Source organism: Athene noctua, chromosome 10, assembly GCF_965140245.1.
Source record: "Athene noctua chromosome 10, bAthNoc1.hap1.1, whole genome shotgun sequence".
Lineage (NCBI taxonomy): Eukaryota > Metazoa > Chordata > Aves > Strigiformes > Strigidae > Athene > Athene noctua.
In genome coordinates, this window is record NC_134046.1 from 5,822,760 (window position 1) to 5,839,022 (window position 16,263).

At 47.1% G+C, this 16,263-nt stretch overlaps 1 protein-coding gene across 1 annotated transcript in view; it reads left to right on the forward strand.

Moving 5' to 3' along the window:
• Positions 1 to 3,401: 3,401 nt before the first annotated feature.
• The window catches only part of SYNPR (synaptoporin), a 110,832-nt gene continuing 97,970 nt past the window's right edge, over positions 3,402 to 16,263 (forward strand). The window contains exons 1-2 of the mRNA XM_074913881.1: positions 3,402 to 3,535; positions 3,633 to 3,698. Of these exons, the coding sequence (XP_074769982.1) occupies positions 3,518 to 3,535; positions 3,633 to 3,698 (84 nt within the window). The 5' untranslated portion in view covers positions 3,402 to 3,517. The remainder of the gene's footprint in view (positions 3,536 to 3,632; positions 3,699 to 16,263) is intronic.

Sequence of the window (16,263 nt, forward strand, 5' to 3'; positions counted from 1 at the left end):
GTTGGCATTGGGACTGGAGCTGTTTAACATCTTTGTTGGTGACACAGACACAGAGGAGGGTCATGAAGATGCTCAGGGGGCTGGAGCACCCCCTGTGAGGACAGGCTGAGAGAGTTGGGGGGTTCAGCTGGAGAAGAGAAGGCTCCGGGGAGACCTTAGAGCGGCCCCCCAAGGGCTGAAAGGGGCTGCAGGAAAGTGGAGACTCTTGATCAAGGGATGCAGGGATAGGATGAGGGGCAATGGTTTTACACTAAAGAAGGTACATTTAGACTAGATACAAGGAAGAAATTCTTCCCTGTGAGGAGGGTGAGGCCCTGGCACAGGTTGCCCAGAGAAGCTGTGGCTGCCCCCTCCCTGGAAGAGTTCAAGGCCAGGTTGGACGGGGCTTTGGGCAACCTGGGCTAGTGGAAGGTGGCCCTGACCGTGGCAGGGGGGTTGGAGCAGGATGATCTTTAAGGTCCTTTCCAACCCAAACCATCCTATGATATTCTGTGCTATTTTTCACTAAAGCAGTAGAGTCCTGTGGGGGACTTTGGACCCCAGTAGTGATGCAGGATTGGCACCACTATGGCACCGGTGGACCCTCTCCAAGGAAAGAAAAAGTTGGGAGGCTCCTGTCTTAGGGAACACACTTATGGTGTGAGGTCCTGTCCCTGTGAAATGCTTCTAATCTCCCCAGAATATTTTTCATTCACCTTGAAGATTTGTAACTGCACCTCTAATGGCACTTTTGATCAATGCATGTCAAGCACAGTCATCCAGGTGTGAGAACAGTGAATGTAATTTAGTATCTTGGTGTATAGCTTCTTGCTGTATCTCCAGTAATTGCAGACACATCATCTCTTAGTTTGAACATACGTTTCAGAGTGTGTTTTATTATGTAGTATCAAAAAAGTGTGGATCTCTAATGTCATTTGCAGGACAAGGTTTGTACTAGAAGGCTTGAGAACTGGGAAGGAGCTGCTCTTACTTCTGAGCTATAAAGAAAGCAGCTGTGAAAGCCAAAGAGACACTGCCATGTTGAAGTATGTACAAATGCTAATAGCCATCTGGAAGACTTGATAACGACTAGAGGAGGCACCGAGCACTGACTATAAAATCAAGCTGCTGCCATGGTTCTGCAAGGATTTCTAGCCAAAGGGGGAGCTGAGGTGGGGATGGACGAGCGCTGAAGAGCACCAAACCAAAACACAGCTGGGATGGTAGAAAGGGAATGGAAAACAGAGCGTGAGGGAGCTCCTGTAGCTGTCTGAAGCCCAAGTGTGCTGAGCTAGAGAGCAGTGGGAAACCAACCCAGTCTTCAAGAGGGCCCAACCTTCCAGTGGTGAAGGTCTTAAGAATATTTGCTGTTGTTTTTCTTTGACAATTTTTGAAAACTGACGTTTAAGTGCTACTAAAAAATCTCAGGATTATAATAGCAGATAATAAATAAAGAGTGAGTTAATTAGGGTTCCAGCTCTCCATGGCAGTCAATGGAGGTTGGGCATATGTTTTTTCCAGAATATAGTACTGGTAAAATTAAGGAAGAAAGATTCATCCCATCTTCCCAGTCTTCTGCTCAGTTATTCCTTTACTAAATGTTTCAGTACTTTTTTTTAAATCTCTCAGGAGGTTTTTGAACTGCTTCAATACATCCACAGCTGTAAGTCTCTCCATGAAAGAAACCTATTAAAGGAAACAGCACATGAAAGTCATGGTAAACTGCAAGCAGTGGAACTTCCCACAGCCAAGAACTTTTGTGGTTACTTGTACTGGTGCAGATTAACTCTGCCTGGTATCAGATACCAGTGCGGGAAATCTCTCCAGGAAGAAGCACAGTTACTGTGCTCTTCTTGGGGACTGAACTAATTTCTTTTTCAGGTGTGAGAGCCAAAGGCAGGTGGCTTGTAGTGACCTGGCCCTGAAGCTCTGCACCAGTGGGAGAAGTTCTGGCTGAAAGTCAGAGGGGTAATTAATTGTGTGTCCCTGCTGCTTGTGCCTTTTGGAGATTTAGGGATGCTCTGTCCCTATATACCTCTGTGAAGAGGCTCTGCCTCCTATGCCACTAGGCCACCAGAAGGCAGTTACTAGAATTGCTGAAAAGTGTTTTGTATTTCCTAGAGGTTATTTAAATAAATTTAAAAAAACCTTACTGGACAACATTTTGTAAGGCAAGGTTCTCCATTTTTCTTTTTCTCCTAGGGCAGAAAAGAAGGGAGGGTACAAAATACAACAAATGTGTGTTTGTTTTTTTCCTTGAAAAAAAAGAAATGTAATTCTGACCTCAAAGGTGGTTTTGATAGGGTAAGAAAAGATTATTTATTTAAAAATAGAACCGGACCCAGTCCCATTGCTACCACAGACTTCAGCTGTGTTTGTTGCAGATCCATGACTGACACAAAATCCTCTGCTTCAAATTCCAAGGAAACCTTCAGGAATTAATTTCCAGCCCCCCCATCTTGCTTACTCTGAGAATACATTGAGAATTTTTTTTTTTTTAAATAGAGCTTTAGCTATTCAGCAAAAGTAATTGACTTATTAAACTTTTGCAGATGGCTGATTCCTCACAGGGTATAAAAGCTTCAGGTATTTTTTAGGTAGATATTGCAGTCTCTGACCTACTTAGGCCCTAAATCCTATTTGAGCACTGGTGTCCTTCTGGTGGCACAACTGGTTGTCAGGGTGGCAGTGAAGTCGAATATGCAAATATTTACAGAATCGGGGCCTCAGTCGAGTTCTGGCTATGCGCTGTTAAATAGGGTGATGGGTTTGTGCCCTTAACATTTTCCCGAGCCTTTGCTGGGGCATTTGGCTCTGTGGCAAAACCCTCACGGTGATTTAATGCCCCAAGAACTGGAAACTGTCAGCAAGCAGGAGCAGCACCCGCATGGTTGGGCACAGCGAGCTGCTGCTCCCGCCAGGCTGTGCCACCCAGGATGTACTATAATTATTAAGGTTATGTTGGGAAACGAGGCCAGAACCACGGCAAGACAGAAAATGCTGTTCTGCTGTCAAGGAAATGCTACAAAAGCAGGAGGGAGCGAGCGGCTGCGAGCAGAGCTGCAGCCCTGCTGCGCGGGAGGCCGGCGGGCAAGTTTGCCCTGAGAGGGGAAAGAAGGACACGGTGCAGCGTGGGGCCATCCCCTCCCTGTCCCTGTTGCTTCCACGGAAATATTAATAGTTTCTTTGCAGGCGGTGGGGAAAGCAGGTTTTTTTCTTTTTTTTTTTTTTTTTAATTCATCTTTCCCCGACTTCTTCCTTTCCCTTCCTGCCCCGAAATAAAAAATTATTACCAAAAAAAAAAAAAAAAGAAACCAAAAAACAAACCCTAATTTAAAAAGTGGCGGAGAAGCAGCGCTGAGACGGACGGGCGGAGGCCGGAGCGGTGCCCGGGCGCGGGGCGGCTCCGCGGGGCGGCGCGGAGGGCGCGGGGCCCCGCCCGGCTGCTCCGCCCGGCGTGCGCGGGGGCAGCGCCGCGCATCCCCGGCTGCCGGGCGGCTCCGCTCCGCTCCGCTCGGCTCCGCGGGGCTGCGGCGCCATGGAGGCGGTGGACCAGGTACGCGGAGCCCCGCGGGCGGGATGCGGCGGAGGGGAGGGGGGGGGGGAGCGCGGAGCGGCGCGGCGCGGTGCTGACTCCTTGTCTCTGCCCGCAGCTCGCCTCCGCGGGCACTTTCCGCGTGGTGAAGGAGCCGCTGGCCTTCCTCAGGGTGCTCGAGTGGGTGAGTCCGGGGGGGCTGTGGGGCAGCGCCTCGGCCGCGGGTGGGATGGAGAAGGGGTAGGGGGGGGCTGTCCCCAAAGTGCGCGCACGGCGCCGCGCCCCGCGGAACAGGTGGGAGCCGGGCTGGGACGGCGGCGAGGGCTGGGGACAGGGGACACGGGGCGGGGGGGCGAGGGGCTGAGGCTGGGGACCCTCATCCCACAGCGATGTGGCCGGCGGGGCGGGCTGGGGGCTGGGTTTGGGGGTGTCCGTCCCCCCCCTCACCCCGTGCTGGATGTAAACAATTTTTTTTTTTTTTTTTTTAAACGGGGAGGGGGGGTGTGGGGAGAATAAAAATCCTCATTATGCATTTAGCAAACTTGTCTCTGGGCCGAGCGGGGAAGGAGGCGGATAATTGGTTTGCGGAGCAATGTCACCGTTTGTTGCTCTGATGCTCATTCGTAGCGAAGTCTGCAGGTCAAATGACATTCATCGCCGGTAGGTCTGCGGGAGCAGAGAGCCTCTCTGAACGGAAAGTTCAGAACATGTCATGGAGGATTAATCACGTTCCCCTAACGCCGGCTGGCTGGGGAATTATGTAAGCCGCATATTTTGGGGGCCGCGTCCCCACGCGGGTGCGTTTATAGCCACATGTTCGCCCCCGCCGCGCGCAGCCCAGCCGCGGGGTGTTGCGTGGGGTGTTTTGGGGTGCTGGGGGCAGCTGCTCACCCCAGACCTGGTCCCTGGCCACACCACCAGCAGCTCTTCTCCTCCGCTGGGAGCCTCGAAGCACCGCGTCCCGTGGAGGTGGGCGATGGGGACGTGGCGATGGGGACGTGGCGGTGCCATGGGCTCGGGACGAGGTGGCTCTGCGTGCGGAGGATGGACGAGGTGCCTTGTGTTCCTCACCCAAAGCTCCTGCAAAGCCACCCGGTGCTGCTGCTCATGCCTCGAGGAGAAGTTGGGATGTTCAGGGGTTGAGCCCCAGACATCGCTCTGGGGGTGCTTCAACCGCTCTGCCGTGGAGCAGAGGAACGGGGAGCAAAGCTATTTCTGTTGGGAGCGTGGGCTTTCAACTGCCTGCCCGGTGAAGCTACGTCTGGTGGTGGTCGGGAAGCGACCTCCTTCGGGAAGGGCTTTGGGCCGGCGGGTTTGGCTTGTGCCCTTGGAGAAAACTCTTCCCCCACAGTGCATTGACATCCTCGGGACAGCAAGTGGGAACTCTTATTCTCTTGGCAGTTTCCTAGGTCTGTAACTTCTTCCAGCATCGAATATAAAAGCTGCCTTTGTCATGTTTGAAAGCCACATGCAGAACTCTGCTGGCTGCTCCGTCTGCGCGCTGCCTGGGTGTATGTATCTCAACGCACATGTGGCTGGATGTAAACAGAGCCGAGGTGTGCCAGTCCTTGGCCAGGGGGGAACGTGGGAGAAGGGTACAGAGTGTGTTAAATTTAAGATGGTCCAAGATATTATTTTTTGCCCCTCTGACATGTAAGTGTAAGTAGAATTAAGCAGGTTTTAGCATATGGTATCTCAGAGTGTGGAAGACTTGTTTTGTTTTTAATATACTGGAAAGGCTTTTTGGATTACCCCAGTTCCAGCTCTGTTCATGTTGTTGCTCCCATCTTCCTTCTCCCTTCACCATGCCTGTCAACTGCTATCCACCTCTCTCTACCATCTCTGGTCTCAACTAAGTGTCCATTTCTCCCTCAGGCTCCTTTTATCAGCCTAATTATAATTTTAAACTTAAAAAAACCCCAAAACACTAAAGGCTCCAGCCGATCCCGTGGCTGCTTCCACATTCTCTGGCAGGCTCACAGCCCTCAGTGCGCTTGATCAGAACAGTCAAATTATACCACTAATTGCTGGATTTACAGCTGTTTCATTTCAGGTGTTAAATGATGTGTGAGTGGGGGTTTTTTATGCAGAAAGTGCTGGTGACAGTGGAATTTATTAAACCTGCTCTTGTTAACGCTGATGAGATTTTCAGAGCTTTACAGTAATCACCTGTCAGAGGGTGTGACCGGTGTCATGTGAGTGACGTGGTGGCTGAATCATAACACCCAGTTTTACAGTGTTTTAGGATTTGGGAAGGCAAGCACAAGTAATTTTAATGTTGTCTTCTTTTGACTTATTCGTCATCTAAAAGGGAGGTGTTAACTTCTGCTTTTGGAAAACTTACGCTTTTTTTAATGCATATTTCCCAGAAAGCCAAGTTTTGGATTTCTAGTGTGAAAAGCAAGCAGGTAGGACACAAAAGTGGGGAAAGCCCTTTCTGCAATCTAAGAAGGGGAAAACTGGCATTTCTGCCCTGTTGTTTGTGTACTATAGCCCATATGCTACTCATGGCACCTCTTAACGCCTCCCACTCGAGTCCTAGATTGCATCTGAAAAGAAATAAAGTTCAAAGCCCAGCTGGTGACGCAGCGATTCTGGGCGTTGGGTGGCTCTCGTGCTGGGGGGAGGCTTTGTGGTGCTGCAGCACAGATGGCGGCAGAGGTATGGGGGTTCCTCAGAAGGGTTGGTAGGGTGAGGGTGACGTAGACCAAAAATGTCCACAACTGTTCTGGGCGGTCCAGCTTTGAATTTGTACTCTCATCTTTTGGGCAGTTTGTGAAGGCCCACCATGGCTTAGGGGTCAGCACATTTTTATTAATAAACCTCTTGTACAACGTTGCTGCTGAAGTTTGTGTATTAATGAGTGCAAGGTTTTGGAAGTCTGGAGACAAGCTGTAGGTTTCTCGGGTGTGAAACTGTAACTGTTGCAGAATAAATCTACAGGTGTGCAAATTCCAGTTTACCTGTAGTCTGGCTCAGACATGGGCCTCTGCCTCGAGGAGTAGGACTTTATCTGACCCTCAGTCTTCTCTTTGACTATCACCTAGCACCCAGAGCGAAGATGCCAAGATAAGACTGATGATTCTGAATATTCACAGCACTGTAATACGTTTTTGTTTGTATTTCCCATGTACTTTGTAATCTTATTGTCAGCCAAGAAATTGCATTTAGGAAGCCATTAAGAGACAACATTGGCTCAGGCCCAGGAAAGGTTAAGAGAAAGTGGAAAAAAAAAAAAAGTGACTTCTAGCAGTTAAGCAAGAGTTGAATTTTTTTTTTTTTTTTTTGACTCTACCTTGGTAACAGATTGTGTACTTAGAGTTTTTGGATCGCAAATCAGGGCTTGGAAAACTGCACACAGCTGTACCAAGACAGGCCCTGGGTGTTTCCAGCTTTGAGTCAAGTCTTGCTTCATGGCATGTGCTGGGGGCAGGGAAAAGCTGTTTAAAAGCTGTGTTTGTCCTTCCTCTTTTTCATTCCCCTGGCTGTTACTCCACAAATCTTTGCATGAGAAGAGGGTGTCCTTCTGAAGCTTATTCCTGGTGATAATCTACTGTGGCACTACAACCAGTTGCAATGTCACAAACGCTGTTACAACTTCACTTGTGAGATGACTCACCTATACACGCACCTGACAGTAATGAATAAGGAAGGATGAAAGAGAAGAAATATATTCATTCATCTCCATGAATTAATTTCAGTCCTGTGAATCTCTGGATGTGTTTAGACTGCTTTTATTGGGGTCTGCAAAAAGTGAGCAAGACAAGCAAGACAAGTTTGTCAGTTGTGGTCTATTTGTTTTGCAGTCGTTGTGTGTCTCTGGAGCCCTGCAAAGGCAAATTAAATGAAAAGCAGAGCCCTGGGTATGGTAGTGTGGTGTATTTGAACTATCTCATGTATAATGAGGTGGTTTTACCTGCAAAAATATTTTTGTAAAGAGGGAAAGTTTGTATCTCAAGGCTGAGGTTTGTAATTACTTCTGTTGCTTCCTCGCAGTGATTTGACCCAAACAACTTTCCTCCCGCAGACCCAAAGCAACCTGACATTTGGCCAGATTCCATGTAAAATAAAAACAGGAGCTGCGGTGTTGTCTGTAACGACTTTCACTATAACCCTTGATAAATAGTGGAGATGCAGAAACTCCACCTTTTTGCAAGCTGGGAGGTGCTGTGATTGCCTTGCTGTATCTGCAGGTTTTTGTTTTAAAATACCGTGAAACAAACTCCCTTCTCTGCCAGCTTGTTGCCCAGTCTGGGCTGGTATGGGTGCAGCAGAAGGGGTATTTTGGGCACAAAGACCATACAAGTAGCTTTGGCTAAGCCAGTGCTGCTTGTATCAGGGCAGATGCAAGTCATTTATGTTGCAGGACTGATCTTGAGGACACTGGGGCTTTTCTTGATAGGACAGCTTGGAAATGAACACGATGTTATTCAGTGAACCCAAATGTGTCTAAGGAGTTTTTGAATTCTTGCCTTTGTGCAAAAAAAAAAAACATTCCAGGCCTTGCATGACTGCAGATCGTCACTGCTCATGAGCAAGTTCACGGGATGTGCCAAAGATTTCCAAAGCAGTGCAGGGCATTTGGACAGCAAATCCCCATTCATCTCGAGTGGGACAAGGGAATCGCAAGGCGGTTGGAAAAATCTGTGTTACATGGACCAAGCTAAGCTTGCTTTGCTTCCTTGCCTTCATGATGTGATCATTTGACTGGTGAGACAGGAAAAAGGCCAGGCAAGAGTCAAGCTTGCTTTGATTACATAGATTCTGAAAGGGTTAGCACCCCTTGCCTTGCACACAGATGTGTATTTGGAAGGCAAAGGGAATCTGAATCTTGAAAGACTGATAAGTTGTCTTGTCTTTTTGTCTGAATGCTGATTGCTCATCTGGCCACGGAGTGCTTTTGTTGGATTATATTTGCATACATATGAATGGACATAAGTATCTGCATGCTTTCAAGTGTGTCCTAGAAAAGCCCAGATATCTTGAAATGCTGAAAATAAATGAAAAAATATTAAGAAGATAATGCTTGCATGAGGCATGTGTGATTAGTAGTTTACTCTGTATAGTGTATTATGGGCCTGAGATATGTTGTAGTTGCTTGGGACTCTCCATCACGTTTGCTTGTGTGTGTTTGCTTAACCAGAAGGCTGCTGTCTACTCTGGCATGGGCAGAGACTTTAGGTGATGGAGCAGGATAACCTTGCTGAAGCTCAATGCTCTTCATGGATGCAGGGCTGGAAGCGTTGAGGGTTTGATCCTCTCTACCCTCATATTGAAAGAAAAGGCTTAATAATAAGAATATTTCTTTCTGCCTGCTGATGTTGTTTATGTAGTGACAGCATTCAGTCCATCCATCTTGATGTCTAAGATACACAAGCACGTGTAAAAAATGTATTGTAATTTTTTTTTGATGTCTGCCTTGGTGTGTAGGTGCCTAGCTGTTCTTGAAAACCTGGTCCCGTTACTACCTCAAAGGTCTTGTACGTGTAGTGTCAGGTCAATAAGACATGTGCCACTTAATCAAAAAATGTAAATCCATTTCTGTGATATTTAATATTAGAAAGGTAATTACTGTGTAACTAACCCTTCTGTGTAAGCTGTCATTAATTGGATGATTTCTTATAGGCAGTTTAGCATAATGCATGCAGAATACACTGCAGCTCTGTACAGACAAAAATTGCCAGAGTGAAATGATGGGATGTGAGCGTCCAAGGGACCAGAGCCCTGTGAAACAGGCAGGCTTTATCGGTCCTTGTCACTGGACATACAACTTCTGAACGCATATCAGGGCATGGGTAACGTGCAGGCGGGGCACTCTGTTGGACAAGTTATTTTTAATAGGAAGAACTGGGAGGTGGATTTTGCCATTAGACATCAGGCTCCTTTGTGTGCGGTAGGAAAGATCTGAAAAGTTTTTGTAGTCTCACTGAAGACAGATGTGATAGCCATATGTCACTCTGTCAGTGGGACTGGGATAACAGCAGCAGAAGCAATAACAGTGCCCACGTGGTGTTTTACCTTGCGGTCTGCAAGTCTCAACTTGTGGGAGACGTGTGACTCTGAAACCTTTGGCTTTGATGAGCCATATGCTTTTAGATCAGGGTAGCAGAAGAAGGATGGAAGCCCTAAAAACTGAAAACCTAGAGCACAAGTGAAAGAGCACTGTGAAAATCTGTCTTGTGATCCCATGGTTTTACAGAGACTGCAGAGCAATGGTTGCTCTGCACACTGTTCACGTGGATGTTTATCTGTGTGCATATCTTGTGGGAAACTGAGAACTGTGCTGTCCCATTGAAAAGTTGCTGCTCAAATGGCACAAATGCTGGTACAGGCAAGGAAGGAAGGAGAAAAGGTCAGCAGTGCCTGACCACACTGCAAATAAATGACATCTTTCATCTGAAAAGTGCCTACCATTTTCCACTTAGGCTCAAGTTGTGAGCGTGGAAGAGTTAATTTTAAAAGGTCACCTAACAATTCATTTAAATCCTGATGATTCTCAAGCAGCCCAGAGTGGGACCTGGTATAAATGAGTTGTGTAGGATTAGCACATAGGATTGAGATACAGTGCTCCAGGAGGCAGGTTTTGGAGTTATGTACTGCTTCTGTGGAAATCCCTGGGTGAAACTGGTAAAATCTCCTTATGGCAAGCCACATTCTTGATGGCAGAATCTGCTGGCATTATCTGAATGTGGCTGTTTGAGGCATTAGGAATAGAAGATGAGGAGAGAGACTCATTAATGCTAAATTTGATTATATATGCAAACCAGGTTTCTATGAAAGGAAGAACAAAAATGATCTGACTTTCAAACTAGCAAGAAGATGCATGGAGATAGAGGGTTTTGCCATTAGACATACATGGTTAAATCTCCTTGCCAATTTTTATGAGGGAGATGTTTCAGTCATCACTCCTGTAAATCAGCATCTGCATAATTGGAGCCCTGGGTAAAAGCCCTGCATGTTGACATCTCTGGATTCAAACGTTGCACTTGGGGGCGGACAGGCTTGAAGATGCTTGTGATAAAAACCTTCCATCATTTGGATCCTGTGGTCCCTGAGTTAACCTGGATTTGTGGCACTATGTGTGATGATCCCAAGGTGCAGGAGACATCCTGGCCGCTCTGCTCTGCTCCAGGAGAGAGAACCTCCTCCCGAGGCCGGAGAAGGGGAGAGGCAGAAGGCAGGTAACGCTGGGCGCTGCACAGGGCTGGTGATGGAAGGCAAAGTGCTCATGGCTCACCTCTGCAAGCGCAGTTTCTCCTTTGGCACCGAATAAAAGTGGTTAAGTAGTGTTGTGGTCCTGCGGTGCAGTGTGGAAAACAGCACTTGGCTGGCTGGCTGGCTATCCAGCCCGGCAACTGGCCAAAGGGGTCTTAATGGCTTCTCTCAGCAGGGATCTGCAAAGTGCTGTAAAAAACATTATGGGAAGGAACATACAGCGTGGAGGTGCTGCTTTTAAGGTGTTTGTTCAAAGTGGCATATGTACTGCAAAGTGTGACATAGTTGCTAAGGTGACAGCTTGCTTGCTTTTTGGCAAAAGCAAAAGAATACTGAATATAGCCAAACTGCAAGCTTTTGCTTTGTTTAATTTGCACAGTTTTATCTTCTGGCCATTGTAGAGACTTCTTGGATTTGTCTTTGGAAGCAGTGTTTTCCCATTCAGAATACTTCGCTCGGTTGGAAAAGCTAATACTGCTCCCCATTCATAAGGCAATGCTCAAATCGCATAAAGTGATGGGGGTTTCAGTGATTATAATTGTAGATACAAATTCCGCCCTTGAAAGGGGTTGGTAATGGCATTCAGTCAAGTAAGGAAGTGTTGTCTAAGAACCTTTTATATAAACAAAAAATACTAGGTGTTGCCTCATTAGCAGCCTGTGGATATGGGCGCATCCGTGAGCGCACAGCCTGGAAGATTTTTGCATGTAGTATTTGCAAGCATTTGCAAACTGCTCAAACCTAAGCTGCAATGCACGGTGAGGAGAGGACTCCTGTTGGTCAGGGTCAGAGGTTGCTTGTGGTGAGAGGGCGCAAAGTCCAGGCAGGGAGTCTTGATTCGAACAGCTCAGTGACTGCCATGGTTGAGTATTTTCGTAATGCTGCCAGGGGAGGAGGATCAGCAGAGGATTAGACTGACATGGCCCCTCAAGAGAGGGGTTTTCCAGATGAGCAGCCATCTGTGGCATGAAGCAATGTTATGGTCCTCAGTGTGGAGAGGAAAGCAGAAAGGTCTCACAAGCTGAATGTCAACTTTGGCCCTTAAAGCAGTGGGGTACGTGCACAATCCAAGAATAACGGCCAGAAAAGGCTGATGTGCTCATTGCCCTTTATTGTTTTACCTTTCCTTTCTTTGTGATGTTCTAATTGATAGTTAATGTGTTTCTCTGAACAAGATGTTCTGTCTGTGCCTTTTCTAAAATGCCTTAGCATCTGGGGAGAAGGCTGCCTTAGAGGCAGAGCCTGTGGGAGATGCTGAGCTAATGCTGTGGGGAGCAGAAAGTGCTGGAGCCTGGGATAAAAGTCAGGGGGAGCTCTGTGGGCCCCTGTTCCCAGATGAATGCTGGTGCAGGTGTCCCAGCTCCAGTTTGGCAGTGCCATCGCAAGGCAGAAGTTAGCGAGGGTATTTTCAAAGTGGTCAGAGATCAATGTTACCCTGCACAGGGGGATTGGGGATGTTTCTTTGCTAAGACGACCCCAAAAAGCATCCTAGGTCCTGAGATATGCGGGGGGGGGGGGAGGTAGTCTCGTTTCTCTGTGTTAAAGAAGCAGAAAAACTGAGGAGCAGGAAGATTTCAGTAAAGTGTTATACATTTTCAGATGAGAGGTAAACGGTCCCAGACCCACTGTCAGAAATAAATCTCATTTGACTGTCTTGCAAAACTCTCGACCAGTCAACTTGATCTTTATTTCATAAGAAACAGCAGAGCCTGCTGCAAACAGCCTGACTGAATGATCACTAGAAGTGCCCAAGAACCTGAGGTACTGAGGCCAAAATTCTGCCCAGAAGACCTTGGAGAGAAATGCTACCTAACATCGGTAAGGTTATTGATACATCAGGAAGTAATTTATGGTAATAGCTCTTCAGTAGCTGTTTGAATTTCCAAAAGTTTATTGTAGCTGTCCTCAGTCTTCACTTTTTGTGATCTTAATGCTCTGCCCTCCTGTGTTGCTTCTCAGGTGATACAAATCCGAAGTATCTTCGGCTTGAAATGATAAGCCTCAGCTCAAATCCTTCAGCACTTGCATGTTGGGTGCTTGTATTGTTTGACACTGCATTTGCCACTCTTGCTAATATTAGGTGAAAAGCCTATGTGGAACTCCAAATAATTCTACAGAATTAGGAAAATCTTCCCTGCCAGTTTCCCAAAAACCAGGGAGACAACTGACTGCTTGGTTCAGCGTCCCTGATATGGGCCGTATTATGGCCTGTGGCTGCCTTCAACATCCAAACCAAAATAGCCCAGGGTGCCAGAAAATATCTTACAGTTATTTAACAAGCAAACTTGAGCTTTGCTTGCACTGTTTTCGGAATAATCTTCTCCCTGGCTGTGTCCTGGAGGTATGCTTGAAGCAAAACAAAACAAATCCCCCATCTGTGTGCAAATTTAAAACCACATAGTTGCTTACCCCTGCTGCTCCTCACGCAGAAGCTATGTTGCACACAATAAAGCCCTGATCTGCATCAGTTTTTTACTCATTTAAACCAGCCTTTGTATGTAGAGAGTGGTGGCTGGGAGCAGTTGAACATGGCAAGGTCAGAGCTCCCTGTTGGGACTGTAAGGGGGAATGATGCTCGTGGGTGTATACCATGCCCAGCCCAGTGGGGTTAGGTTTGATACTGGAAATTGGCTTATTACTGCAGAATATGTATACTGCAATAATTACCCTTTGGAGTTGAGCGGTTTCCCCAAGTACTTTTTTGGAGACTGTGCTTGTAAACCAAAGCAAGTGTGGGATTCCCCCACTGCCAAATGCAGCGGCCGATAGATCCATCAGAGCTCTCTTGATTGCCATCTCCAAGGGCACTCAGCGTGCTGGAGGTCCCAGTTTGAAAGAACGTGCCTGCCAAAAAATTAAACAATGGATGCCTTCCTGTTTAATTTTAACATTTTAATTAAATTCTTTGCTGCTGTGTGCCTTTGATCTCAGCGAGTTGATAATACATGGTGTCTGCTGTTGTGTCGTAGCAGCGTTTTGTTCTAATTTTGCACACAGACACAAGGATGCATTGGAGTATGGATAAAAGTGCAAAAGGTGCATGCTGCCAAGTACCAAGTGCATTGCAAACTGACTTTTCCAACCGGTAACCAAAGGCACGCGGACAGAGAGATTATTCACGAATACGGCTCAATAGAGCTTCTTTCTGAATGTATTTTCTCCTCATTTTTAATCTGTTTCTGTGAATGGTGCTGCAAGAAGAGTTTCCTTGATGGAATTACTCCTTGAGAGGGTTGAGGCCAGGAGCTGAGATTTTATTGCAAACCAGAATCACTTTCAAGTGGGATGATTAATAAAGTTTGATCCCTCAGTCAGAGAGCAGAAGCAGCGCTGTAGGGCGTTGACTAGGCACATCTGTTGATTAGTCCCAACCAAGTGGCCAGTTTGAGAGTGCTTGGCAGGCTGCTGGCTTTCTATACCACTGTGAAAAATGTGGGTGCCAGGCAGTCCCACCACAGACGATTTCTAAACGTGTGGGAAAAGTCTTCAAATAAAAACACGATTACACTTTTTTTCCGCTGTGTTGTTGATGGCTTGGCTTTGATGATGACAGGAGGAGGTAAGCGAGCTGGGAGCATGCGGTATTTTTATGGTAAGGAAAGGTATTAGTGTGATTTTCCTCATGTTTTATAGCCTGGGGCAGGTGACTGAGGAGCGTGTGGAGTATTTATTCTTTGTGATTTGGGCTGTACCTAGATGTCAGGGAAGCATCTGTTATTGCTGCATCAAAGAGTCATTGGTAGAGCTGATTTGCGAAAAGGAATTTGCTTTCCTTGTTGGAAAAATCATTTTTAATGTAAATTTCCATTGGAAACTGGCGTTCTGGTAAGATCACGAATGAAGATATATTTGTGCCAGAAAGCACAATATTTCAGCACAAAATATTTCTGTAAAGAAACAGTGGTCGGGTCGTATTCCCCTTCTCCTCTCCACAGCCCACTGCGATGCCCCAGGCTCGCTCCTCCTGGAGGAGTGGGTGATGGAGCACATCAAGTGTGACCCTCCTGTGCGTCGGGGCGGTGTAGTCTGGCTGTGGAGCCTGATTTACAGAGGGGGGGCACCATGAGGGGCCAATGCCAACTCCTTGGAGGCACAGTAGTGTTCCCACAGTAGATATTGCAAGCCCTTCGCACTGGGACTTGAGAAAAAAAGTCAACATTTTTTGAGAGACTACAACTTTTCTTGGAAGAGGATGATGAGTCTAAAACGCAGGGAATGGTTTTGGTGGAAGATTTTCATCTGACTTTGAAGACAGTGTGTGCACATTGGTGTTGTAGTCTGTGTTTATATTGTGTGCCTAGCCTTTTTTTTGGTCAAACATGGAGTTTTTCAGAGCTGCACAGAGGCAGCACAGTCCACTTAGAGAAGCGGTGAGCCGCATTCGTAGCCCTCCTCGCGGTGCTGCCTTGGCTCCGTGGGCTGCGCGCGCTCCCGCTGCTGTCGCTGCAGCCTGTCGCTCGTGGCAGGCAGCTCTGCGGAGAGGGCGCCCGTTCCAGCACAGAATCTGTGCCTGTCCAGATTGCGAGGCCCTGGCAGGCGGCAGGAGCTGGCTTCGCGGCGGGCCGACATATGCAGAGGACCTGGGTGTGCCACGGCAGAAAGCCTCCTGCCACCGCCGCCCGCGTTACGGCGCTTCCCAGGGAGGGACGATGCTGTGAAAATGAGCTCCTTGCCTGCGGTCACTGCTTCATTTTTCCTTTTTCTTTTTTTTCATCCTCTTCGTCATGGTTTTCACAGCAGAATGACAGCAACGGGAGACCGAGGCTCGGGTTTCATGGCAGAACCGATCCAGCAGGGCTTGTGTTGTTGAGGAGTTAATAGAAAAGCTCTTCCTGCCATATAGCTCACCATGGCATAGTTCACTCATTTTTAAAAATAGTTTTCCATCTTTTTGTTTATGTGCTCATTAACGCTGGCCACCCATGGGTGCAGCTTTGGTTGTTAATGCAGCTGAAGAGGCTCTGACAGAGCTAATAAATGTTTTTTGTGCAGCTTAGTCCTCCAAAAGTAGTGACTCAGCAATGATCAAACATCTCATGGGACAAACAGTTCCCAGCTATTCCCAACTTGCAATAAAACCTGTGTGTCACTGGGCTGTCAGGAGGCAGGACTCGAGTACCCCACATCTGTATTACTTCTGCGCAGAGAGATTGCTAAGCATGTCCTGGGTGTTAGGACAAGAGTACTCTTGCTTGGTTTAAAAGAGATTATTTTTTTCTGGGGATTTTTACACTCCACCCCGTGATGCGCTTTGGGATGCATTCAGCTTTCTCTTCTGAATAGGGCTCCAGATGATGGAAATAAATTATCATAAATTAGAATAGATTGCACTCTTCAGCATCTCTACATCTGTCATTATGTTTCTTTAACAGTTCAGTTTAACATTTATACACACTCTGACAGCAGCTACTGGTGTGTATGCTATAAATATTGGCTTGGAGAAGACATTAATGGAGTTTAGGTAAACGTTTGATGCCGCTGAGATTCTGTTCCATATGGTGGTACGCAGCGAAATCGGATTCAACGTGCCACGT